Source organism: Danio rerio, chromosome 20 (genome assembly GCF_049306965.1).
Source record: "Danio rerio strain Tuebingen ecotype United States chromosome 20, GRCz12tu, whole genome shotgun sequence".
Taxonomy (NCBI): domain Eukaryota; kingdom Metazoa; phylum Chordata; class Actinopteri; order Cypriniformes; family Danionidae; genus Danio; species Danio rerio.
Window position 1 is genome coordinate 55,677,847 of NC_133195.1, and position 22,003 is coordinate 55,699,849.

The 22,003-nt window shown below is 41.3% G+C and overlaps 1 protein-coding gene across 6 annotated transcripts in view; it reads left to right on the forward strand.

The window, feature by feature from the left end:
* arhgap39 (Rho GTPase activating protein 39) overlaps positions 1-22,003 on the forward strand; it is a 297,088-nt gene that overhangs the window by 47,791 nt on the left and 227,294 nt on the right. For 3 of the 6 annotated variants that reach the window (XR_012396147.1, XR_012396148.1, XM_009295018.5), the window contains exons 2-4: positions 2,274-2,681; positions 16,656-17,639; positions 17,844-18,048. Coding sequence is in view for 1 of the 6 variants with exons in the window: in XM_009295018.5 (XP_009293293.2) it covers positions 2,274-2,681; positions 16,656-17,639; positions 17,844-18,048 (1,597 nt within the window). In the remaining 5 variants the exon portion in view is untranslated. Of the gene's footprint in view, positions 1-2,273; positions 2,682-16,655; positions 17,640-17,843; positions 21,044-22,003 lie in introns of those variants that run through there. The other 3 variants (XR_012396150.1, XR_012396151.1, XR_012396149.1) reach the window with 3 other exon arrangements.

Below are 22,003 nucleotides of genomic sequence, written 5' to 3' on the forward strand. Positions count from 1 at the left end.
GCGCACACACAAACACACACACAGACAGACATTCACATACGCACAGACATGCGCACACACACACACACACACACACACAGACACTCACATACGCACAGACATGCGCGCACACACACACACACACACACAGACAGACATTCACATACGCACAGACATGCGCACACACACACACACACACACACACATACAGAAACTCGCATCACACAGACACTCACACACACACACACACACACAGACAGACACTCACATACGCACAGACATGCGCGCACACACACACACACACACACACACACACACAGACATTCACATACGCACTGACATGCACACACACACACACACACACACAGACACTCACAGACAGACACTCACATACACACAGACGCATGGACACACACAACACATATGCATGCACACACACACCCACACAGACACACAGACAGACACTCACATACGCACAGACATGCGCTCACACACACACACACACACACACACACACACACACACACACACACACAGACATTCGCATACGCACTGACATGCACACACACACACACACAGACACTCACAGACAGACACTCACATACACACAGACGCATGGACACACACAACACATATGCATGCACACACACACCCACACAGACACACAGACAGACACTCACATACGCACAGACATGCGCGCACACACACACACACACACACACACACACACACACACAGACAGACACTCACATACGCACAGACATGCGCGCACACACACACACACACACACACACACAGACATTCACATACGCACTGACATGCACACACACACACACACAGACACTCACAGACAGACACTCACATACACACAGACGCATGGACACACACAACACATATGCATGCACACACACACCCACACAGACACACAGACAGACACTCACATACGCACAGACATGCGCACACACACACACACACAGACAGACATTCACATACGCACAGACATGCGCACACACACACACATACACAGACAGACACTCACATACACACAGACACATGGACACACACAACACATATGCATGCACACACACAAAAACACGGTTGATTTTCACACAGAGATACACAAAACCGGACACACATATACGCTACACACGCATACACACGCGCACACACACACACACACAGACAGAAACTCGCATCACACAGACACGCACACACACACACACACACACAGACAGACACTCACATACACACAGACATACACACACACACACACACACACACACAGACAGACACTCACATACACACAGACATGCGCACACACACACACACACACAGACACTCACATACGCACAGACGCACACACACACACACACACATATATACTACACATGGACACACACAACACATATGCATGCACACACACAAAAACAGGGTTGATTTTCACACACACACACAGATACACAAAACCGGACACTCATATACGCTACACACGCATACACATGCATACACATGCAAACAATTACAACAAAGAGCTGATCATTACATCGCAAACACACACACACACACACACACACACACACACTTAAATACACCCACATTCATACATGCATACGCTGATGTAAATGCGCACACACACTCACACAAATACACACTCTCATACTCGCATATAAAGACAACCATGCACATACACACAAACAGTTACACTTATACACACACACACACAATGAAACATGTTATGAAATAAGTTTTTATGTTAAGGACACGATGGCTCAGTGGTTAGCACTGTCGCCTCACACCAAGAAGGTCACTGGTTCGAGTCCCGGCAGAGTCAGTTGTCATTTCGGTGCTCCGGTTTCCCCCACAGTCCAAACACATGCGCTATAAGCGAACGGATGGGCTAAACTGACCGTAGTGTATGAGTGTGTGTGTGAATGAGTGAGTATGGGTGTTTCCCAGTACTGGGTTGCAGCTGGAAGGGGATCCGCTGTGTAAAACATCTGCTGGAATAGTTGTTGGTTCATTCCCCTTTGGTGACCCCTGATAAATAAAGGGATTAAGCCGAAGGAAAATCAATGAATGTTAAAATTTTTGCATTTTAATTATTTTTTTTATTTTAATAATAATTTATTTGTAAAATTTTCATATTTATTTAATTTTATTTAATTAAATTAAATTAAATTTTAATTAATTTGTTAATTATTTGATTTTATTGTATTCAGGAGCATTAGGATGTAGTCTTGTTGCCTTGACTGTGGTCCTTTCATGAGCCCTTCTGTATCTGTGTGTGTGTATAGGTTGGAATGGGTGGAGATCATCGAGCCGCGCACCCGCGAGCGCATGTACGCCAACCTGCTGACAGGCGAGTGTGTGTGGGACGCCCCGGCCGGCGTTCGCATCAAACGCAGCGGGCAGGACCAATGGTGGGAGCTCTTCGACTCCAAGACGTCCCGCTTCTACTACTACAACGCCTCCACGCAGCGCACGGTCTGGCACCGGCCGCACAGCTGCGACATCATCCCGCTGGCCAAACTGCAGACGCTCAAGCAGAACACAAACACACCCCTGCCCACCGGCACTGGCACCGGGACCACCAGCGCCTCCGCAGACAGCAGTCCCGCCCGCAGCGCCGTCAGCACCACCTCCTCACAGGAGCAGGAGGACAAGAGCTGCACCAATAACACCAACACCGAGGACGCAGACAGGTCAGCAACACGCGTGATTTAGGAAACCAAAACTATTGGACTCTCCTTAGTAACACTTAAAGTCCACATGACATCAAAACTAACCATACTAATTTTGTCAGCTCACATTGCTAGTTTTGTAAAGAATAATTAGTTATTAAGAAAAAAATAATAGTTTACCCTCTAAATTTGAAATCTGGAAATGCATCTGGAGTTAAAATCTCAGATTAGGTTTGTCTGAGGTTGTGGGCGGGGCTGACACACTTAACCACACCGCCTCTAGCTGTCAGTTTTGACAACAAACAGAAATGGTGAGCTGGAGGAGGAGTCTTTTAGGTTGTAACAACTCTCCCCAAACCCTTTTCCCAATCTTACTTAATGAAACGCCTACTTTACTACATCCAATTAGCTCGCAGTAGAAACAAGCCACGCCCACTGTTTTCTCATTTAATATTCAGATTCTCTAGGAACTGCTTCACAATACGAGTAAACAACTGGTCACAGCTTCCAGTTCATTTAAAATTTGTGAAGTTTATATATAAACTAGCGCTGTCAAAATTAACGCGTTAACGCATGCGATTAATTTTAAATAATTAACGCGTTAAAAAAAATTTACGCAATTAACGCAGTTCAGGTTTTTTTTACTTCCTGTTGTGGTGGACGTGTGTTCAACATGCAATAAATGTGGATAAGACCAAGGAAGCACTTTTTGAAGGCAAGTTTCAGTATAAAACAATTAGTTGCATCACAGGTTATCCAGAGTTTCATGCAATTTCGGGTGTTTCATTTTTAACTTTCGACTTCTGTTGTAAGTTGATACCGCATGGCGAACAGAAAGAAAATCCTCCGCATTTTGTGACTCGGTGTTCCTTTAAGGTAAGGTTCCTTTTAAGGCTACACGGTAGACTGTTAATAAGAATATAATCTTAATCATATTAAAATCGGAGTATTGGTGTCTTATGTAAATGTACTCAGAACGTCTAGTGAAGTCGCGAGCTGTCAAAGACAGGGCATTACTCTGCCTTTCAGCATGAGCCCTCCAAGTTTAGCGTGTTTCCTTATTAAACGCAATGAAAGCGTCTGCTTCGCGTTGTTGTGTCAGAATCCTTGTGAAATACAGTAATACTTTAGGACGCTTAGTTTAGGACGCTTAGCAAATTTGATGAACGTGATCATGCGTGTTGAATCTGAGGGGAGTCGCTCCAGTATGGAAGGCCGTTGGGGCCAAAACGTCTGCAGCGCGTTGTGTGTGTCTGTCTGTCTGTGTGTGTGTGTGTCTGTGTCAGGTAAGTTGAGGGGGGTCAGGGGTGGAGTGAGCGACGTATCTGAGTAGGGGCGAGAGGGGTGTGCAATGTATTTAACGACCGGTTTGCAAGAAATTATCATTCATTTGCGGGCATTTGGGAGTCTCTGTGCACTTGCGGGATACTCCTAGTCTTAGCAACTGGATGAATGTAAAGGAGGATTAAGCAAAATTGTTTCTACTCTATAATTAATGTTCTCAACTCACAGCAATAAAACTTTACAATGAGTACAACAGTTTGTATTCTGTAGTTTATTATTATAATTTTTCATTTTCCATATCTGCAATTCCTGTATTTTGGCATTTTTTTTGCAGTCCACTTAGAATCCAACATGGAAATCAATGTTTTCTTTATTGACATTAATTGTTTTGAAATTTAAATGTCATTAACATGCCTGTGTTTTAATTTCTGTAATAAATATGGCTGTCAAGTCAGGATCTTGATGGTTTATTGTGGTATTGTGGTAGTTTACATGAAGAAATCTGTGTTACAAGTTAAACAAAAATTCTATTAAACAATAATATTTTGAATTTAAATATTTTTTCTTGCGTTTACATTAATTTTACATTTAAATAGGCAAAATTACAAGTTTCAGTATTTTAAATGCGATTAATTGCGATAAATTTTTTAAAAATGGTCTGATTAATTAGTTAATTTTTTTAATCGATTGACAGCACTAATATAAACTAATTTGGAGAGGATCACATGCTTATGATTGATCACAGCCGGTCCTGCACTAATTCATGATTCACCAATCAGACGATTCCTAAGCCACTATAAAATACCCTAAGTTCCATATCACAGCCGTCTTCATTTTGAAGAATCCCCTCTTCCTCTCCAACTCCTCCTCCTTTTCTAGATGGGTTACACGGTGGCCCAGTGGTTAGCCCTGTTGCCTCAAAGCTGGAATGTCACTGGTTCTAATCCTTACCAAGCTAGCCAACGTTTCTGTGTGGAGTTCACATGTTCTCCCCGTGCTCATGTGGCTTTCCTCCGGGTTCCCCGAGTTCCTCCCACCGTCCAAAAACACGCAACCTAAGTGAATAGACCAATCCAAATCAGCCCCATAGACATGCTCCTAGAAAGTAGTCATCTCTTAAGAGCGATCACTATCTGTTTACTAGTTAATACAGCAGGGGAGTTCTCGAGATCTACCTGAGCTCAAACTCCCCTCTCGCCTTGCAAACGGGAGGGAGCCCCAAGCTCAAGGATCTTATGAGCTCAGGGCTCTCTTCAGGGACAGCATGCCAAACAAGCTTTATAATCAATCATCAGCTAATAAAGGTTTAAAATCCACATGAACTGGACACTGTGACCATTTTTTTTCTTCCATATTGTGATGCAGTTCCTAGAGAAATGGAAAATTAAATGATCTGAGGTCTGTCTGAGGTAGTGGGTGTGGCTAACACACTTAACCACGCCCCTCCAGCTGTCAGTTTTAACAACAAACAGTAATGGTGAGCAGGAGGAGGACTCTGTCGGTTGTAATAACTCTCCCCAAACCCCTTTCCCCATCTTTCTGAATGAAACGCCTACTTTACTGCATCCAATCAGCTCGCAGTAGAAAAAAACAAGCCACGCCCACTCTTAATATTCTGTTTCTCTGGGAACAGATACAAGTCAAAAAATGGTCACAGCTTTCAGTTCATTTAAACCTTTAAAGGTTTAATGTCCACACGAACTAGAAGCTGTGACCCTTTTTTCTCCTGTATTGTGACGCAGTTCCCTGGAAAACAGAATATTTAATGAGAAAAGAGTGGGCGTGGCTTGTTTTAGGAAACAAATGCTATTGGTAACACGTATTTCCACTCAATGGTTTGGTACTGTTTGCTTTTTTTGTCCATTTCCACTGTATAATAACATATTTCTGTGTATCATTTATATTAACTAATAAATACAGTATTATATTATAATAACTAATACATGCGTAATACATACAGACTCTCGTTGGTAACACCTTAAAGTCCCTATGAAATGAAAACTAAGCATATTGATTTTGTTAGCGCACATTGCTAGTTTTGTGGAGAACAAGTCGTTATTAAGAAAAAAATTGCAAAATTAAAATCTGAAAATGCACTTCCTGTTAGTGTTTAGTTAAATTCTTAAGATAAGGTCTGAGGTAGTGGGCGTGGCTAAATATACTTAACCACACCCCTCCGACTGTCAGTTTTGACAGCAAACAGAAATGGTGAGCAGGAGGAGGAGTCTGTTAGGTTGTAATAACTGATTGGTTGTAACCAATCAGCTCGCAGTAGAAAAACCAAGCCACGCCCACTGTTTTCTCATTTAATATTCAGTTTCTATTGGAGCTGCATCAGAATACCATGGTTTTACCAGGGTTCTAGTATGAATTAGCATGTTGCTAGTATGATTAGTATGTTTGTTAGTATGTTTCTAGTATGGATTGGTGTATTGTTAGCATTGATTTGTATGTTGTTAGTATGTCCAATGTAAAGTCAATGGCAGTTTTTCTTTTACAATGGAATTCTATGGGACAGTTGGTAAGATGTTGTAACTGGTTGCTAGGGTGTGGTTAGCAACTTAAATGGTGATCAGTGATTGGCAGATTGGTATTCTGAGATAAATGAGCCAAAACTTAAGTCTGTATGACAGTCTGGCACAAAAAGTTTTGAGGTTATAATGTTTAGTCCAATGTTAAGTCAATGGGACTTTTCCAAATTTTCCGGGTCAGTTTTGGGAAAACCGTAAGTCGGATCAGTTGGAAAAGATATAGCAACTTAATTCAGTATAGTTTGGAGGTTTGGAGTAAGTTTAGTGGTTGTAGTATGGAGGGTCTAGTAGGAGATGCATGTAGAAATTAGTCTCAGAAGAAAAGGAAGACGGTAGAAAAATTCAGTGTTGATTCCTGTAGGAGCTGACACTAAAAACATCCCAGAATCCCTTTGGATTTGACCCCAGGCTGAAACGACAGCACTAGAAGTCAGATTTCATTTATTTTGAGCATCTTGTCGAGTTTCCACATCCCTGTCAGACTCTTCAGACGCTCTTTAGCTGTTATTTCTTTTATTAGATCATCACTTTAAGAGCTTTTGATAGACAGAAGCTGAAATATAAAGCCTGCTGTCTGGAGAAGAGCACACCACTAAACTATGCATTGTATTTTCACAGTGATGTAATAAACACTGTAAAGCATATCTGTTAATGAACAGTTTCTGCATTTGGTGTGTTTTCTGTTTATTTACGGGTGTGAGTTGCATTATGAGATGTTGATCTCTGCTCTGTCCACTTCTGATCTTGAACATTCAACTCTACAGTTTAACAAAGTGACTTTTATTGACATTTTAGTCATCTGAAATAATATAACACCAAGCCAGACAATACAGCACTGCAGACTATTACACATGAGTAGAAAGATCACGATCAAAATGTAGTGCAAAAGTCTAAAATTACATGTGTTTTAGTCCCAGATTATTTGGTTGGTGAGTTGGTTGATCTGATTGGTTGGTTGGTTGAGTGGTTGATTGGTTGATCTGATTGGTTGGTCTGATTGGTTGGTTGGTTGGTTGATTAATTAATTTGATTGGTTGGTTGGTTGGTTGGTTGGTTAGTTGATTGGCTGTTTGGTTAATTTGATTGGTTGGTTGGTTAATTTGATTGGTTGGTCTGATTGGTTGGTTGGTTAATTTGATTGGTTGGTCTGATTGGTTGGTTGGTTCATTTGATTGGTTGGTTGGTTAATTGGTTGGTTGGTTAATTTGATTGGTTGGTTAGTTGATTGGTTGGTTGATTTGTTGGTTAATTTGATTGGCTGGTTGGTTGGTTAATTTGATTGGTTGGTTGATTGGTTGGTTGATCTGATTGGTTGGTTGGTTTGTTGGTTAATTTGATTGGTTGGTCTGATTGGTTGGTTGGTTAATTTGATTGGTTGGTTGGTCAGTTGGTTGATTGGTTGTTTGGTTAATTTGATTGGTTGGTTGGTTGGTTGCTTGGTTGGTTGGTTGGTTAATTGGTTGGTTGGTTGGTTAATTGGTTGGTTGGTTGGTTGGTTAATTTGATTGGTTGGTCCGATTGGTTCGTTGGTTAATGTGATTGGTTGGTTGGTTGGTTAATTTGATTGGTTTGTTGGTTAATTTGATTGGTTGGTTGGTTAATTTGATTGGTTGGTTGGTTAATTTGATTAATTGGTTTATTGATTAATTTGATTGGTTGGTTGGTTAATTTGATTGGTTGGTTGGTTGGTTGATTGGTTAGTCTGATTGGTTGGTTGGTTGGTTGGTTAATTTGATTGGTTGGTTGGTTAATTTGATTGGTTGGTCTGATTGGTTGTTTGTTAATTTGATTGGTTGGTTAGTCGGTTGGTTGGTTGATTGGTTGTTTGTTAATTTGATTGGTTGGTTGATTGGTTGGTTGGTTAATTTAATTAGTTAGTTGGTCGGTCGGTTGGTTGATTGATTTGATTGATTGATTATTTGATTGGTTGGTTGGTTTGTTGATCTGATTGGTTGATTGGTTGGTCTGGTTGTTTGTTTGTTTGGTTGGTTGGTCTGGTTGATTGGTTGGTTGATCTCATTGGTTGGTCTGGTTGGTTGGTTGGTTAATTGATTTGATTGATTGATTGGTTATTTGATTGGTTGGTTGATCTGAATGGTTGGTCGGTTGATTAATTTGATGAATTGATTGGTTATTTGATTGGAAGATTGATTGGTTGATTGATCTATTGATTTAATTGGTCGATTAGTTGGTTGGTTGATCGATTTAATTGGTTGGTTGGTTGGTAGATTGGATGGTTGATTGATTGATTGATTGATTGATTGATTGATTGATTTGATTGGTTAGGTTGGTTATTCATTCATTCATTCATTCATTGACATGATATTTGACTCTATATTCTGCAAGACACTAGTATTCAGCTTAAAGTGACATTTAAAGGCTTAACTGGGTTAATTAGGTTAAATTAGACTAATAGTATTGAACCTAAAGGATTATTTTAAAAAATAAAATAGAATTTATTGCAACCAAACGCAGAAAAAAGAGAGACATTCTCCAGGATAATAATATAGTAGTAAATACTGCTTGTTCTGTTAAACAGCTCTTAGTTGATAAAATAGTGGGAAAAAAGATGGGAAAAAAGTTTCCAAGCAGGTCTAATAATCAAACTCTCTTAATATTAATAAATTAATGGCACATCCATGAAAATGGTGATTCCTTTTTTTTTACGGTTTAAATCATTTGGGACACTGAGAGAAGTGGGTGGTCGGCCGTTTGCACAGTTATCAGCACATGTAATACTGTGAGATTTCTACAAATGCACATTAAAGGAAAGTGAATGGAGTAAAAGGTAAGAGTGTAACGCTTCAAGCTGTTTTTAGGATTTAATATTCAGCGAGTGTCTGCTCTTAAAGAGTGTGTCCCACGAGGACGTGCTATGATTGTGTGTGACAGAGGGAAGAAGAGAGGGAGCAGAGAATGTGTAAATTGATTTGAAGGTCGGATATCCATGAATAATGAAAACACTGCACACTTTGTAGTGGCTCTCTTTCTCTGAGCGAGACCGAGCCGCAGATACCAGACTAGTGTTTGAGCTTTAATCCGGCTACTAAAGGAACACACACACACTCACTGACACACACATTCTCACACATAAAGACACACAATCACATTAGCACAAACACATACACACTCACACATTTACGGGCACATATACACATACACACACTCACACTCATACGGATACATATACACACACACACACAAACTTGTATACACAGAAAAACACACACACACACATTACACATACATATAAACAAATACACCCACACATTCTCACACAGACACATATATACATTTGCACTGAAACACATTTGCACTATTATACTCACTCATACATACACACACATACATACACACACTCACTCATACACCTGCAAGCATACACATTCGCAATCACACACACACACACAAATATGCACGTACACTCGTACACACACATTCACACACAGAGAAACTCACACACACTTATACACACAGACGCATTCACACACTGACAAAAAAAACATACACACAACCACATCCGCACAAACTCAGATACACATATACAGACACACACATTCATATACACACACATTCTCACACATAGACACACAATCACATTAGCGCACACACAGACACACAATTACATTCACACACACATATATACACACACACACACACACATATATATGGATGCATATATACACACACACAAACGCATATACACAAACAAACCCACACACATATAAACGCATATGCACACATATACACACACTCACACATTCTCACACACACACACACACACACACACACATATATATGGATGCATATATACACACACACAAACTCATATACACAAACAAACCCACACACATATAAACGCATATGCACACATACTGTATACACACACTCACACACATTCTCACACACACACACACACACACACATACAGATGTACAAACAAATACACACATTTAAACACTTACACTCACTCATAACACTCACACACATTCAAAATCACGCTCTTACACACACACACACACACACACACAAAGTCCAACACATTTGCACTGACACATATTTGCACTATTATACTCACTCATTCATTCACACACATACATACACACACTCACTCATACACCTGCACATCAAACACACACATTCGCAATCACACACACACACACACACACACACACATATATATATATACACAAACGTGCTGCTGATGATGTGACAATAAAAGTGATTTGATTTGATGCACGCACACTCATACATTCACATTCACACACCGACAAACACACACACAGACACACATTTATACACACAGACACATTCACACAGAGACATACACACACACACACACACTTATACACACAGACACATTCACAAAGAGACATACACACACACACACACACACACACTTGTACAAACTCACTCAAATACTCACAATCTCACACACACACACACTTGTACAAACTCACTCAAATACTCACAATCTCACACACACACACACACACTTGGCAGTGTACTGTGGTCATGGGGAGTGTGTGGAGGGCTGCGCTGGCTAAGAGCTGAATTGATTTTACACACTTCTCTTCTCTTTCTTTATGTTCTCCAGGCCTTATTTCAGCGCGCTTTAAACTCCCAGACCTCTTACACACACACACACACACACACACACACACACACCCACACACACATCTATACACACAGCTCACTGAGAGAGAGTGCGATCTAAAGTCAAGCATCTCTCTTATCACCCCTAAACATTTACATGCAAATACTAAATAAATCTCATGCACTGGCGACACGGTGGCTCAGTGGTTAGCACTGTCACCATACAGCAAGAACGTCGCTGGTTCGAGTCCCAGCTGGGTCAGTCAGCATTTCTGTGTGGAGTTTGCATGTTCTCCCTGTGTTGGCGTGGGTTTCCTCCGGGTGCTCCAGTTTCCCCCACAGTCCAAACACATGCACTATTAGGGTGTGTGAATGAGAGTGTATGAGTGTTTCCCAGTTCTGGGTTGCACCTGGAAGGGCATCCGCTTTGTAAAACACATGCAGGAATAGTTGGCGGTTCATTCTGCTGTGGCAGCCCCTGATAAATAAAGGACTAAGCTAAAGGAAAATGAATAAGTAAAATAATATGTGCATATTAGAATGAATATAAATGTGTTTATAATTCTCTTTGACTTTGCTTTATCATGAAAAGATCAATTAAACATTTTCAATATTGCAGTTTTTTTTTATTAAACTTAAGCACAATTTTCAAAAACAGTACACACAAGCAGCACAACCACACACCCAATTAGCAAAGCACTACAGATCCTTTGTATATTTAAACACTCTTGTAAAAACTACTACTTTTTATTTTAGTGCACTGAAAAAAAATATTTAAAGATGATTCCTTGGATTTACTCAATTTGTTTACGTTAAGTGGTTCTAAACGATTTATTTGTGTTGAATTTAAACAAACAAATTAAGTTGAACATTATTAAATTTAATTTGTTTGTTTAAATTCAACACATATAAATTGTTTGCAACAATTCTGCATGCAACACTTTTTTCAGTGGTAGGCAATCCAGAAACACTGTAAAACATGTATATGTAGTAGGGCTGTGCAATTAATCGAAAATCCAATTTCGATTATGGCTTCTAACGATTATGAAAAACCATTAATCGAGATAAACAATTATTCCAATATTTACCGCCCCCTTTCCTTGTCCTCACTTGTTGCTCTTAAAAGTGCGAAAGACTGCATGCTTATGTGTGTGCGGCGCGCAGACAGTCAGAAGCATGCGGTCTGCTCTTGGTCTCATTCCACACATTGTGAGCACACACATCTAGTCATTAACATTTGCACTTTAATGTTCAAATAGGTGTCAAAACGCGGTGTTTAGCGATTATTCATAACCCTCATTTTGTAATAAACAAACAAGTTGAGGATCAAAAGACACGTGAAAGCGAAACCATTAAAGTGACAGTGCGAAATGCTGCCTGTTTTATCATGATTAATAAAACATCGAGAAAATTCCTCTCTACTCTTGACTGAAGACTTTTGTAGCTAAAGTGTTTTTCTTACAGTGAAGATGCTTAAAGCAAAGTTTGTTTCATATTTTTATTCTATTGTATTTATTTCTCTTTCCTTTGCAGGGTGGAAAATAACTGTATATATGCAGTTAAAAGTCAGAATTATTAGCCCTCCTGAATATTAGCAACCCTTTTTCCTCCCCAATTTCTGTTTAATGGAAAGAAGATTTCTGAACATAATAGCTTTAATCATTCATTTCTAATAACCGATTCTTTTTTTCTTTGCTATGATGACAGCTCAGAATATTTTAGTAGATATTTTTTTTTAAATACAAACATTCAAATTCAAAGTGTGATTCAAAAGCTTAAAGGTGCATTAGGTGATCTGCCAAAATGCTAACCGCTTAGCACAGGGGTGTCAAACTCAATTCCTGGAGGGCCGAAGCCCTGCACAGTTTAGTTCCAACCCTGCTCCAACACACTTACCTGTAGGTTTCAAACAAGCCTGAAGGACTCGATTAGTTTGATCAGGTGTGTTTAATTAGGGTTGGAACTAAACTGTGCAGAGCTGCGGCCCTTTAGGAACTGAGTTTGACACCTGTGGCTTAGCATATTATCTTTGGACGGCGGGGAGGAACTGTGATTCAAAGCCACACCCCCTGATATCGCGAGGACCGCGTCACACCAGCAGACAGACAACCCACTAGTTCATGTCATTCGCCAGTTAGTTAGTGTTTAGTTAGTGCCAGCGCCGAGCAGGAATTACATGCATTACTTTGCCACACTTGCATGCTATTTCAGAACGAATATTCAGAGTAGCATGTTAAACAGTAGAGGAAGGCTGTCATTGTTCAAAAATGACCCAATGTGAATATAAAAGCAACCTCAGCTCAATAAAGCAGGTTAGGTGGAATAGCGCTATTTACTGATGTTTTGTTGTTAAACTAAATATAAATCTACATTATAGATGCTGTAAAAGAACCTTATGAAACTGAAAATAATCACATCAATCTTTCACTGGCTGAACAACACGTCTGTGCATATAAGTCATTCATAACAGAACACAATATAACATCAGCTTAGCCCAGGGGTCAGCAACCCGCGGCTTTAGAGCCGCATGCGGCTCTTTAGCGCTGCCCTTGTGGCTCCCTGGAGCTTTTTCAAAAATGTTTGAAAATGGGAAAAGATGGGGGAGGTTAATATATTTTTTTGTTTTAATATGATTTCTATAGGTGGACAAACATTTTTAACGTTTTCAAATGCTGTCAAAGTGTGTAGAATTAATATTTAATTTCAACATTTCTGTCAACGAAGATTTGCGTCATAGCCTGCGACACACGTTTCTATCAGCAGGGCGGGATGCCAGGCAAGTGGCTGTTGTAAACAAACCAGGAGATTATAAAGCATGGAAAACTGTTCAAAGATGGTATGACATATTAGAACACCTATTTGCAAACTTTAAAAACAAAACCAAGATAATACAAAAAAATAAAGATATACCTTTCTCCACTAAGACAGTGAAGGAAAGGGCTATTAAAATGGTAGGTAACATCACCGATTAGCAAACCAAGGACATTAATTCAGTGCCAGCATACTCAATTGCCTGTGATGTGACCGATATTCAACGCGCTTTTATGCAGGTATGTGAACTCTGATGGGCCGCAAGAAGAAATGATCGAATGAATAACACTAAAAGACAAGAGGCTGTGCGGAAGTGTTTTAATGACAACAAAATAAACACCAACCACCTGATTTCAGTGGCTATTTAATCATGAAGGCTCATTATGTATTTGTAGCCAATTTAGTCATTTTGATAGTTGGCTAATATAGCTAATATAGATACATACAGCATGTGTTTCCTTCATTATAAGGCTTATATAAGGCTTTACATTTTTTGTGGCTCCAGACATATTTGTTTTTTGTTATTTTTGGTCCAATATGGCTCTTTCAACATTTTGGGTTGCCGACCCCTGGCTTAGCCTGACTGAAATAGTTTCAAAACAGAACATGACCTGTCTAACAGTAATACTTCAGCCATGGTGTCGTCCTTTCTCCAGCGTGCTAAAGTAACTCCAATACTGATTCAGGATTTTTTAAAGTTTCAATGCAGCATTTGATTTCTCCCGGTCCGTCTCGTGACCGCGCGGCCGCTTTAAGAGCGAATTGTACCCGCGCCTGGCTTTACAGTAATCGGCCCGAGATCGGCTGTCCTCCGGCTCCGACTCGGCATCTGCGAGCAGCCCGCAGCTCGCTCGCGCGCATGCGTTTGTGAAGCAGACGGGCACGCGCTAATGGCGGATCTGCGTGAACACATGCGCAGAAGTCGGAATCTACATTTGTTGACAGACAGTCTGAGCTGCCTATCGGAATTAAGGGAGATGACGGTCCGACTCTATTTAATTGGATGAACATTTTTTAGTTTTATGCCTTACCCAGAATATAAAAATACATATAAACACATTTAGATCATTTACTGTCATCATTACTATTAGACTGTGAAGAGACTTTCAACCAGCACAACAACAAATGTTTCTGAAGACAATCACCTACTGCACCTTCAATTAGGGTAATTAGGCAAGTCATTATATAACAGTAACGTAGACTAACCATATTCCGTACACAACGATGTTCCGTACAGATGACCTTTTAACGTTAATCTCTGAATAAATACTTATGGGTCATAGGCAAGCTATATATCTGTGTAATCTTTAATTCTCACTCTTTCAGCCCCAACCACAACAGAGACATTCCTACAATATGTTTCCGCGTAAAATCAGTAAGTTTGCTACGTCCACCTAATGCGCTTGAAAATAGAAAGTGGGCAAGCTTAAAGTGCGAGTGTCGCCTGGAAGGGGAGACATTTAAAGCCCCGACAACATGCTCTTGCTTTTAATTTATGCATCACACTGTATTACAGTTCTTATGAAGTGAATATTATGTTATCACAAATTGTTAAAAAAATTATCTTTTGTTGAATAAAGGCAGGGCCGGAGTGGGACTCCTTTTCAGCCCTGGAGTTTCAAGCCTCAGACCGGCCCACCTCAGTTCACGACTGACTATATTAAAATAAGATCATTTCCAATTCAGTTGCTAATTACACTATCACGTCTTTTTTTTTTTTTTTTGAGAAAACAGCTGCTTTAGAACTTCAAATGTTCAACAACCCTAACAGTACTATATGTCTTAACAATAAAAATGAAAACAATAAATTACTCTAACGAGGATCGAACCCGGGTCCGCTGAGTTTTAATCTAGCGTGCTAACCGCTGGACCACGACAGCTGTGTACGTTACGGAGACACAACTATGTTTTATCATCATTAAAATAGAAGAGTTGCGATAAAATAATGAATAAAAAGGCTGTGGTCAAGTAAATAAATACATTTAAAAGGTGTGACTACTGAGAGCAACAGATTCTGGAGCTAGGGACACCGGCCCTCACGGCCAAAAAACGGATCGGCCCACCGGGAATTCTCCCGGTCCTCCCGATTAGCCAATCCGGGCCTGAATAAAGGCTTTTTAAACATCAATTGTGGGTAAATACCGCATGTCGCAACTCTCCGCCTGAGAGACAGGCTGCAAACGCTGTTTGGATCCTCCTTTTGCAGTAATGATGTTTATATTGATAAAAGGTCAGTCAAGTTAGCTTCAATGTGCATGAATTTAATGTTTTAATATTTTAAATTGTCATGTTGTAATAAAATAAACATGATATAAAAAGTAAATGATTTTGAAGCTAATTCATTTAAAACTTTCATAAAAGAGTTGTTTAATATATCATTAACTTCAAGTTAAACACAATAATAGTATATTCTGACATAAGATTTTAATAAGACTTCAAACAATGCCCATTTTTGCCGAAATTAAAGTTATGCGCCCTGTACCCTGTACGGAACACTATTTTAGTCGTGTACGGAACATCGTTAATACCTATCATCTTCCGTACACATTAAAAAAAACAATCTCTGGAGCGCTAATAATTTGACTTCAACTAATAATCGTTTGGAATAATCGTGATTACAATTTTGACCAAAGTAATCGTGATTATGATTTTTCCCAAAATCGAGCAGCCCTAAAATGTAGCATGTTATATTCAATGTTATCATTAGTATTTTGCTTAAAAATAAAAACAATTTCTCAATATTTTCTTCTTCAATATTGTCTGTTGTGTGCAGGTTCAGATGGGGCACTGGCACCAGAGAGAGGATGCTCATTAAAGTATCAGATCGGGAGCCTAGTTTTCTGACGCAGGGAAACGGATACTCCAGCTCGTCCCCGCGCTCGAGACGCTCATCCAGCAATGCTCCTCCAGACTCAGACACCACCTCGGACCGTCCTGCAGCGCAGTCTCCTTTCCTGAAGAGGGCAGAGTTGAGCGGCACCCAACGGCGCTGTTCGGGAGACTCCCAGCCGTCCTCGCCTCGCTACGCTTATGAGCCTCCTCTCTACGAGGAACCACCCTCAGAATTCCAAGCTCCGCCCATTTACGAGGAACCACCCACTGACATGCACTGCGACCCCGCCTTTTTTGGCACGGATCGTTCTCCGGCACGAAAACCAGGTCTTTATTGTTCCCCGAAACAAAGCCCGTCTCCTTATGGACAACTGGTGCTGACGAGACAGCGTAGCTCTACGCCGGATAAAACCACCAATCAGAGTGACTACAGCTCCAGTGGGCGGGATTATAGCTCTAGTGGACGGGATTATAGCTCTAGTGGGCGTGACTACAGCTCCAGTGGGCGGGACTACAGCTCAGGCATTAGAGATTACAGCTCCTCTGGTGGCCGGGATTATAACTCGAGTGGGCGGGAGTATAGCGCTGCTGGGCGGGAATATGTTAAGCAGCTTGTTTATGTGGAGCAGTCTGGCTCCTCCCCTCGGTTTCGGACCACAGATCGTCTGATGAGCTACGGGACCAGTTCTAATAGCCTATCGGCTGGATTTTCGTACGGCGGGTCTTTCACGCTGCAGCATAGCCACGATCTTAATGGTGGCAATCGAAAACGGAAGAACAGGAAGCCGTCTTTGCCAGGCGGTGAAGGGGATGGAATGGGGGCGGGACTCGGGGCAATGATTACTCAAGCCCGATTGGCTTGGGAGGCTCAGCAGATGTTACATCATCGAGGGGGCGTGGCTTCTGAATCAGGAGCTAAAGATGGGTATGAATAGGCTTATTTTTTAAGATTTTATCAGGGTATACAGTTTTGTTTCTGACAGTATGATAGCCTTAGATTACAAATATCACGGTATGACTTAGCATATTTGCATTGACTTAGCATATTTGCATTTATTTGGATTTATATAATTATTTTGTTATTATTAAATATTGCGTATTATTATGGTGATTGTGACGTCATCGGTAGGTATGAAAGTGACGGAGCGTCTCCGCTGCCGCTGCCGGGGCCGGTGGTCCGGGCATTCAGTGAGGATGAGGCGCTGGCGCAGCAGGAGATCCACTGGAAACGGGCCACGCTGGACAGACTGGCATTCCCTCAGACGCTACTGGAGAAGAGTCTGTCTGTGCAGACCAACCTGGCATCACCCGAACCTTACCTCCATCCCTCTCAGGTAAAGCACAGTACGCTGGTTTCCCAACCCTGCTCTCCTTGTGTTGGGGTGGGTTTCCTAGGGTGCTCCGGTTTCCCCCACAGTCCAAACACATGTGCTATAGGTGAATTGGCCGTAGTGTATGAGTGTGTGTGTGAATGAGTGTGTATGGATGTTTCCCAGTACTGAGTTTCAGCCGGGAGCGCATCCGCTGTGTAAAACATATGCTGGAATAGTTGGCGGTTCATTCCGCTGTGGCGACCCCTGATAAATAAGCCAAAAGAAAATGAATGAATGAGGTATTGTGAGATTAGTAGCATGAATCATGTCTATTTGTGAGCTGAGTGAGTCACTGCTTACTGAAATGCAATAAAAAGTTTTGCGTTTGAGTTGTGGAGGTGGTGTTTTTGGGGACACGCTGGCACTTCAGGTCATTAATGAGCTGGAATGGTGCGATGGTGTTTTGTGGGCAACGTCTGAACTCTTTCAGCACAATATAATGAGCATTTAAATGTCCTGAACCGCTGGGTAAACGCTGCCAGCTGGGTTAATTGGGACGGATGACCTTTAGACGCCTGTTACCCGACCAGTGATATCTTTGTTCTGGGGGATACTGGGCTGAGCTGATCTCACAGGCTAAATTGTGCCAGTGTTTCCTTGGAGGGGTTTTTTTTTTTGGTTCTGCTCTGTTTGCTTATAATGATGGAGACAGACAGCAGGCCTGGGAGGAACCGCTGTGAGAAACAGAGACACAAACTGTCTTTGCTTATATCAAACATACTGTACTGTTAAAGTCGAAATTATTTATCCTCCTGTGATTTTTTTTCATATATATATTTCCTAAATGATGTTGAACAGATTCAGGAATTTTTCACAGTATTTCCTATAATATTATTTATTCCAGTCTTATTTATGTTATTTCGGCTATAATAAAAGCAGTGTTTAATTATTTAAAAAGCCCTTTTAAGGTCAATATTATTCGCCCCCTTAAGCAATATTTGCTTTGGATTGTCTACAGAACATCGGTGACACGATTACTTTGAAAACCTGCAGTCTAAACTCGGCATTAGTCGACAGTAAGCTGGCCTGGTTGGCTGAAGTGTGTAACTGTGAGCAGATGTACCTCCGGTTATGTATTACACCGTGTCCAGAAATATAGACCTGTAACGAGGAGCCTGACACGGAGGGATCCATTTGCGGTATGTTTATTAAACACAGTTCAAACACAATCATACAATACGCACATACGTGCGAACTCACATCAGTAGTTTTCAGTATGGGTCTAAGGGCTAGCGGCTGGTTGTCAAGGAGTGATATATTAGGCATGGATCAGTGGCAGGCGGCGTGGTTCAGAGTCGGAATATCAGGCGTGGTTCAGGGCAGGCGGCGTGGATCAGAGTCAGAGTACAAGCAAGGTTCAGGGCAGGCAGAAGGCAACACAAGGTCGGTAACAGTCCAGGTAATACACGGGAGATCAGGCAAGGAGATAACGCTCAGAAATCTCAGACAGGGCAGAACAAGACTTCGCAACGGACTGAGTGTGTGTGCTGCTTATATGTGTGAGCGTGGGTCGTTAGCGGGATGAGCTGCAGGTGTGTGTGCTTATCAGTTTATGTGGATGACGTAATGCTAGAAGTCCGGTGATGGTGGCCTCTGCTGGCCAGCGAGGGGAATGACTGCGACCGAGTCTGTGACAAGACCAGGGGCCTCATGTACGAAGACTTGCGTTGAATTCATACTAAAACATTGCGTACGGACTAAGCTGTAAATGTGCGTACGCAGTTAAAAATTCACAAGTATGAAACACTGCGTACTTAGTTTAATCCCACGCATATTCTCTCTGTACATCCGACCTAACGTGAAACTGAGTGCATGTGCACGAGCCCTACCTGCTTCCTCCCCTTAATAAACATGGTAATGACTCCACTTTGGCAAAACCAAACAAAAATGCAACAGCAAAAGCAACCAAGGAGAGAAACTTTGAACAGAATGTGAATTGGAGGTGGTCCTATCGAAGGTAGACCGGAGGAAAACTGTGTTAGAATTAATAAACAAAAGAAAAAAAAAAGAAGGGGAGAGTTTAGCTGACACCGTTAACGCAGTGGAGTCTGAACTGGAGATCTGCGTGGGACTTTTAAATCCCGCTCCCCGGCAGGTTTTAGCCCGAACCCAACCGCTCCCGCTTATATTCAACATTTGTTGTCCTGCTGCCCGCCCCGTTTTCTACCCACCGTGCCTGTTTCCACTAAGGGGCAAGAGGGGGGGGACAAAACTGAAAACCACCCAGCTATACAGAGTCCAGACAGCCTACAACAAGCTGCCTGTATAAACACACACACACATCGACACACAGCACCAAGCAAGTGACACACACACACACACACACACACACACAGGCAAGCACGTGCGCGCACACACACATACACACAGACAGCACAAAGCTCTCTCTCTCATTCGCACACACACACACACAGACAGCAACATAGACGCAGCATCTTGCACTCTCATTCACACACATACATACGCGTGCTCGCTCGCTCGGGAGTCAGGAACGATACTGTAAGAATGCCCGTTCCCGTCCAAAATTACACCAGTTAGCGACCGCTCCTGCGCTTTATTCAGAAATTTATTCCCGCACCGCAAGAAATCTAGTCGGGTCCTGCGGTACAGCCGAGGGAATGCAGACCTCTAGTGTGAACATCACACTGTGAGTGAATTAAACAAGAAATGGTCCAATGTAAAGGTTTGAAATGAGCTAGTTGAGTGATTCCCGTCCATCACCGATTTTTTTTTTTTGACAGAGGCAGCATAACTAAAGAGAGCGGTAAACAGCAGCGTGAGTGGCGTAGCTCTTAAAGCGCATGGCAACATGTTTTGACACGATCGAGCATGAACCCGGATTGAATCCAGCGTCTGATGAACTCATTCTTCTTTTTTCCCCCGCTGCATATCAGATTTTGCCTACTCTTCATCATGAGGAACACAAGTAGGAATCATTAATAAGTGTGTGTATTATGTTGAGCGCATTGAGCACCTCATATTATTTGCACATTTATTGAATGGAAATGTTTCTGATTCACGTCTGCAAATTCATCTTCAGATGGCGCCTTTATAGCACTGTGCGTGCAGTAGATCGCTCCCATTACATTGGGAAAACCGGCGATCTCTGCAAATTGCGCTTTAATGTTTGGCTGGTCAACTGCACGGTATGGAAACCTTATATACCTGCTAGACATGCGGATGATCTATTCTCATACAGCTGCCATTGCACGGCTCAAAGATACTTTGTAGTGTGCGATTTAACACAACTGCCTCTAGGAGTCGCCACTGGAAATAAAACAAACACACAGGAAATGTACGTACACCAGACTAGGGGCCCTATCATACACCCGGCGCAGTGTGGCGCAAGGCGTGGCGCAATAGTCTTTTGGTAGTTTCAGCTTGGCGCAAGAGTGGTTTTGAGGCGTTGCGCTACGCTGTTTAAATAGCAAATGCATTAGCGCTCATATGTGCGCTCATAGGCGTTCTGCTCTAAAAAGGAAGGCGTTCTGAGGCGGACCGCTGGCGCGTTGCTGTTTTGAGAAACTATAATAGATTTTTCATTAGACCAAAACAAACCCGGTCTAAACTCTGCCGAATATCTTTATATATGAAAAAATGTAAATATTAAGGATATATATAGGATATAATAAGAATAGATATAGAATATAAATATAAAGGATTAAAATATTACAAAACATTATTTTCTAGCCTACATAAATATGAAAAATCACTGCTTTTATGTCTTCTTCATCTCGGGAGGCTTTTTCAGTTCATTCATAACAATTAGCTTTTGTATAATGTTATTATTATTAGCAGTATTATTTATTATATCCATATTTATATTTGTTTTATTAAAAACAAGCTTAGATTTGTCCACCTGTCAGGTTTTAGACCATAAGGGGCACAGCATGTGTTTTAAGATATAACTTTTGAG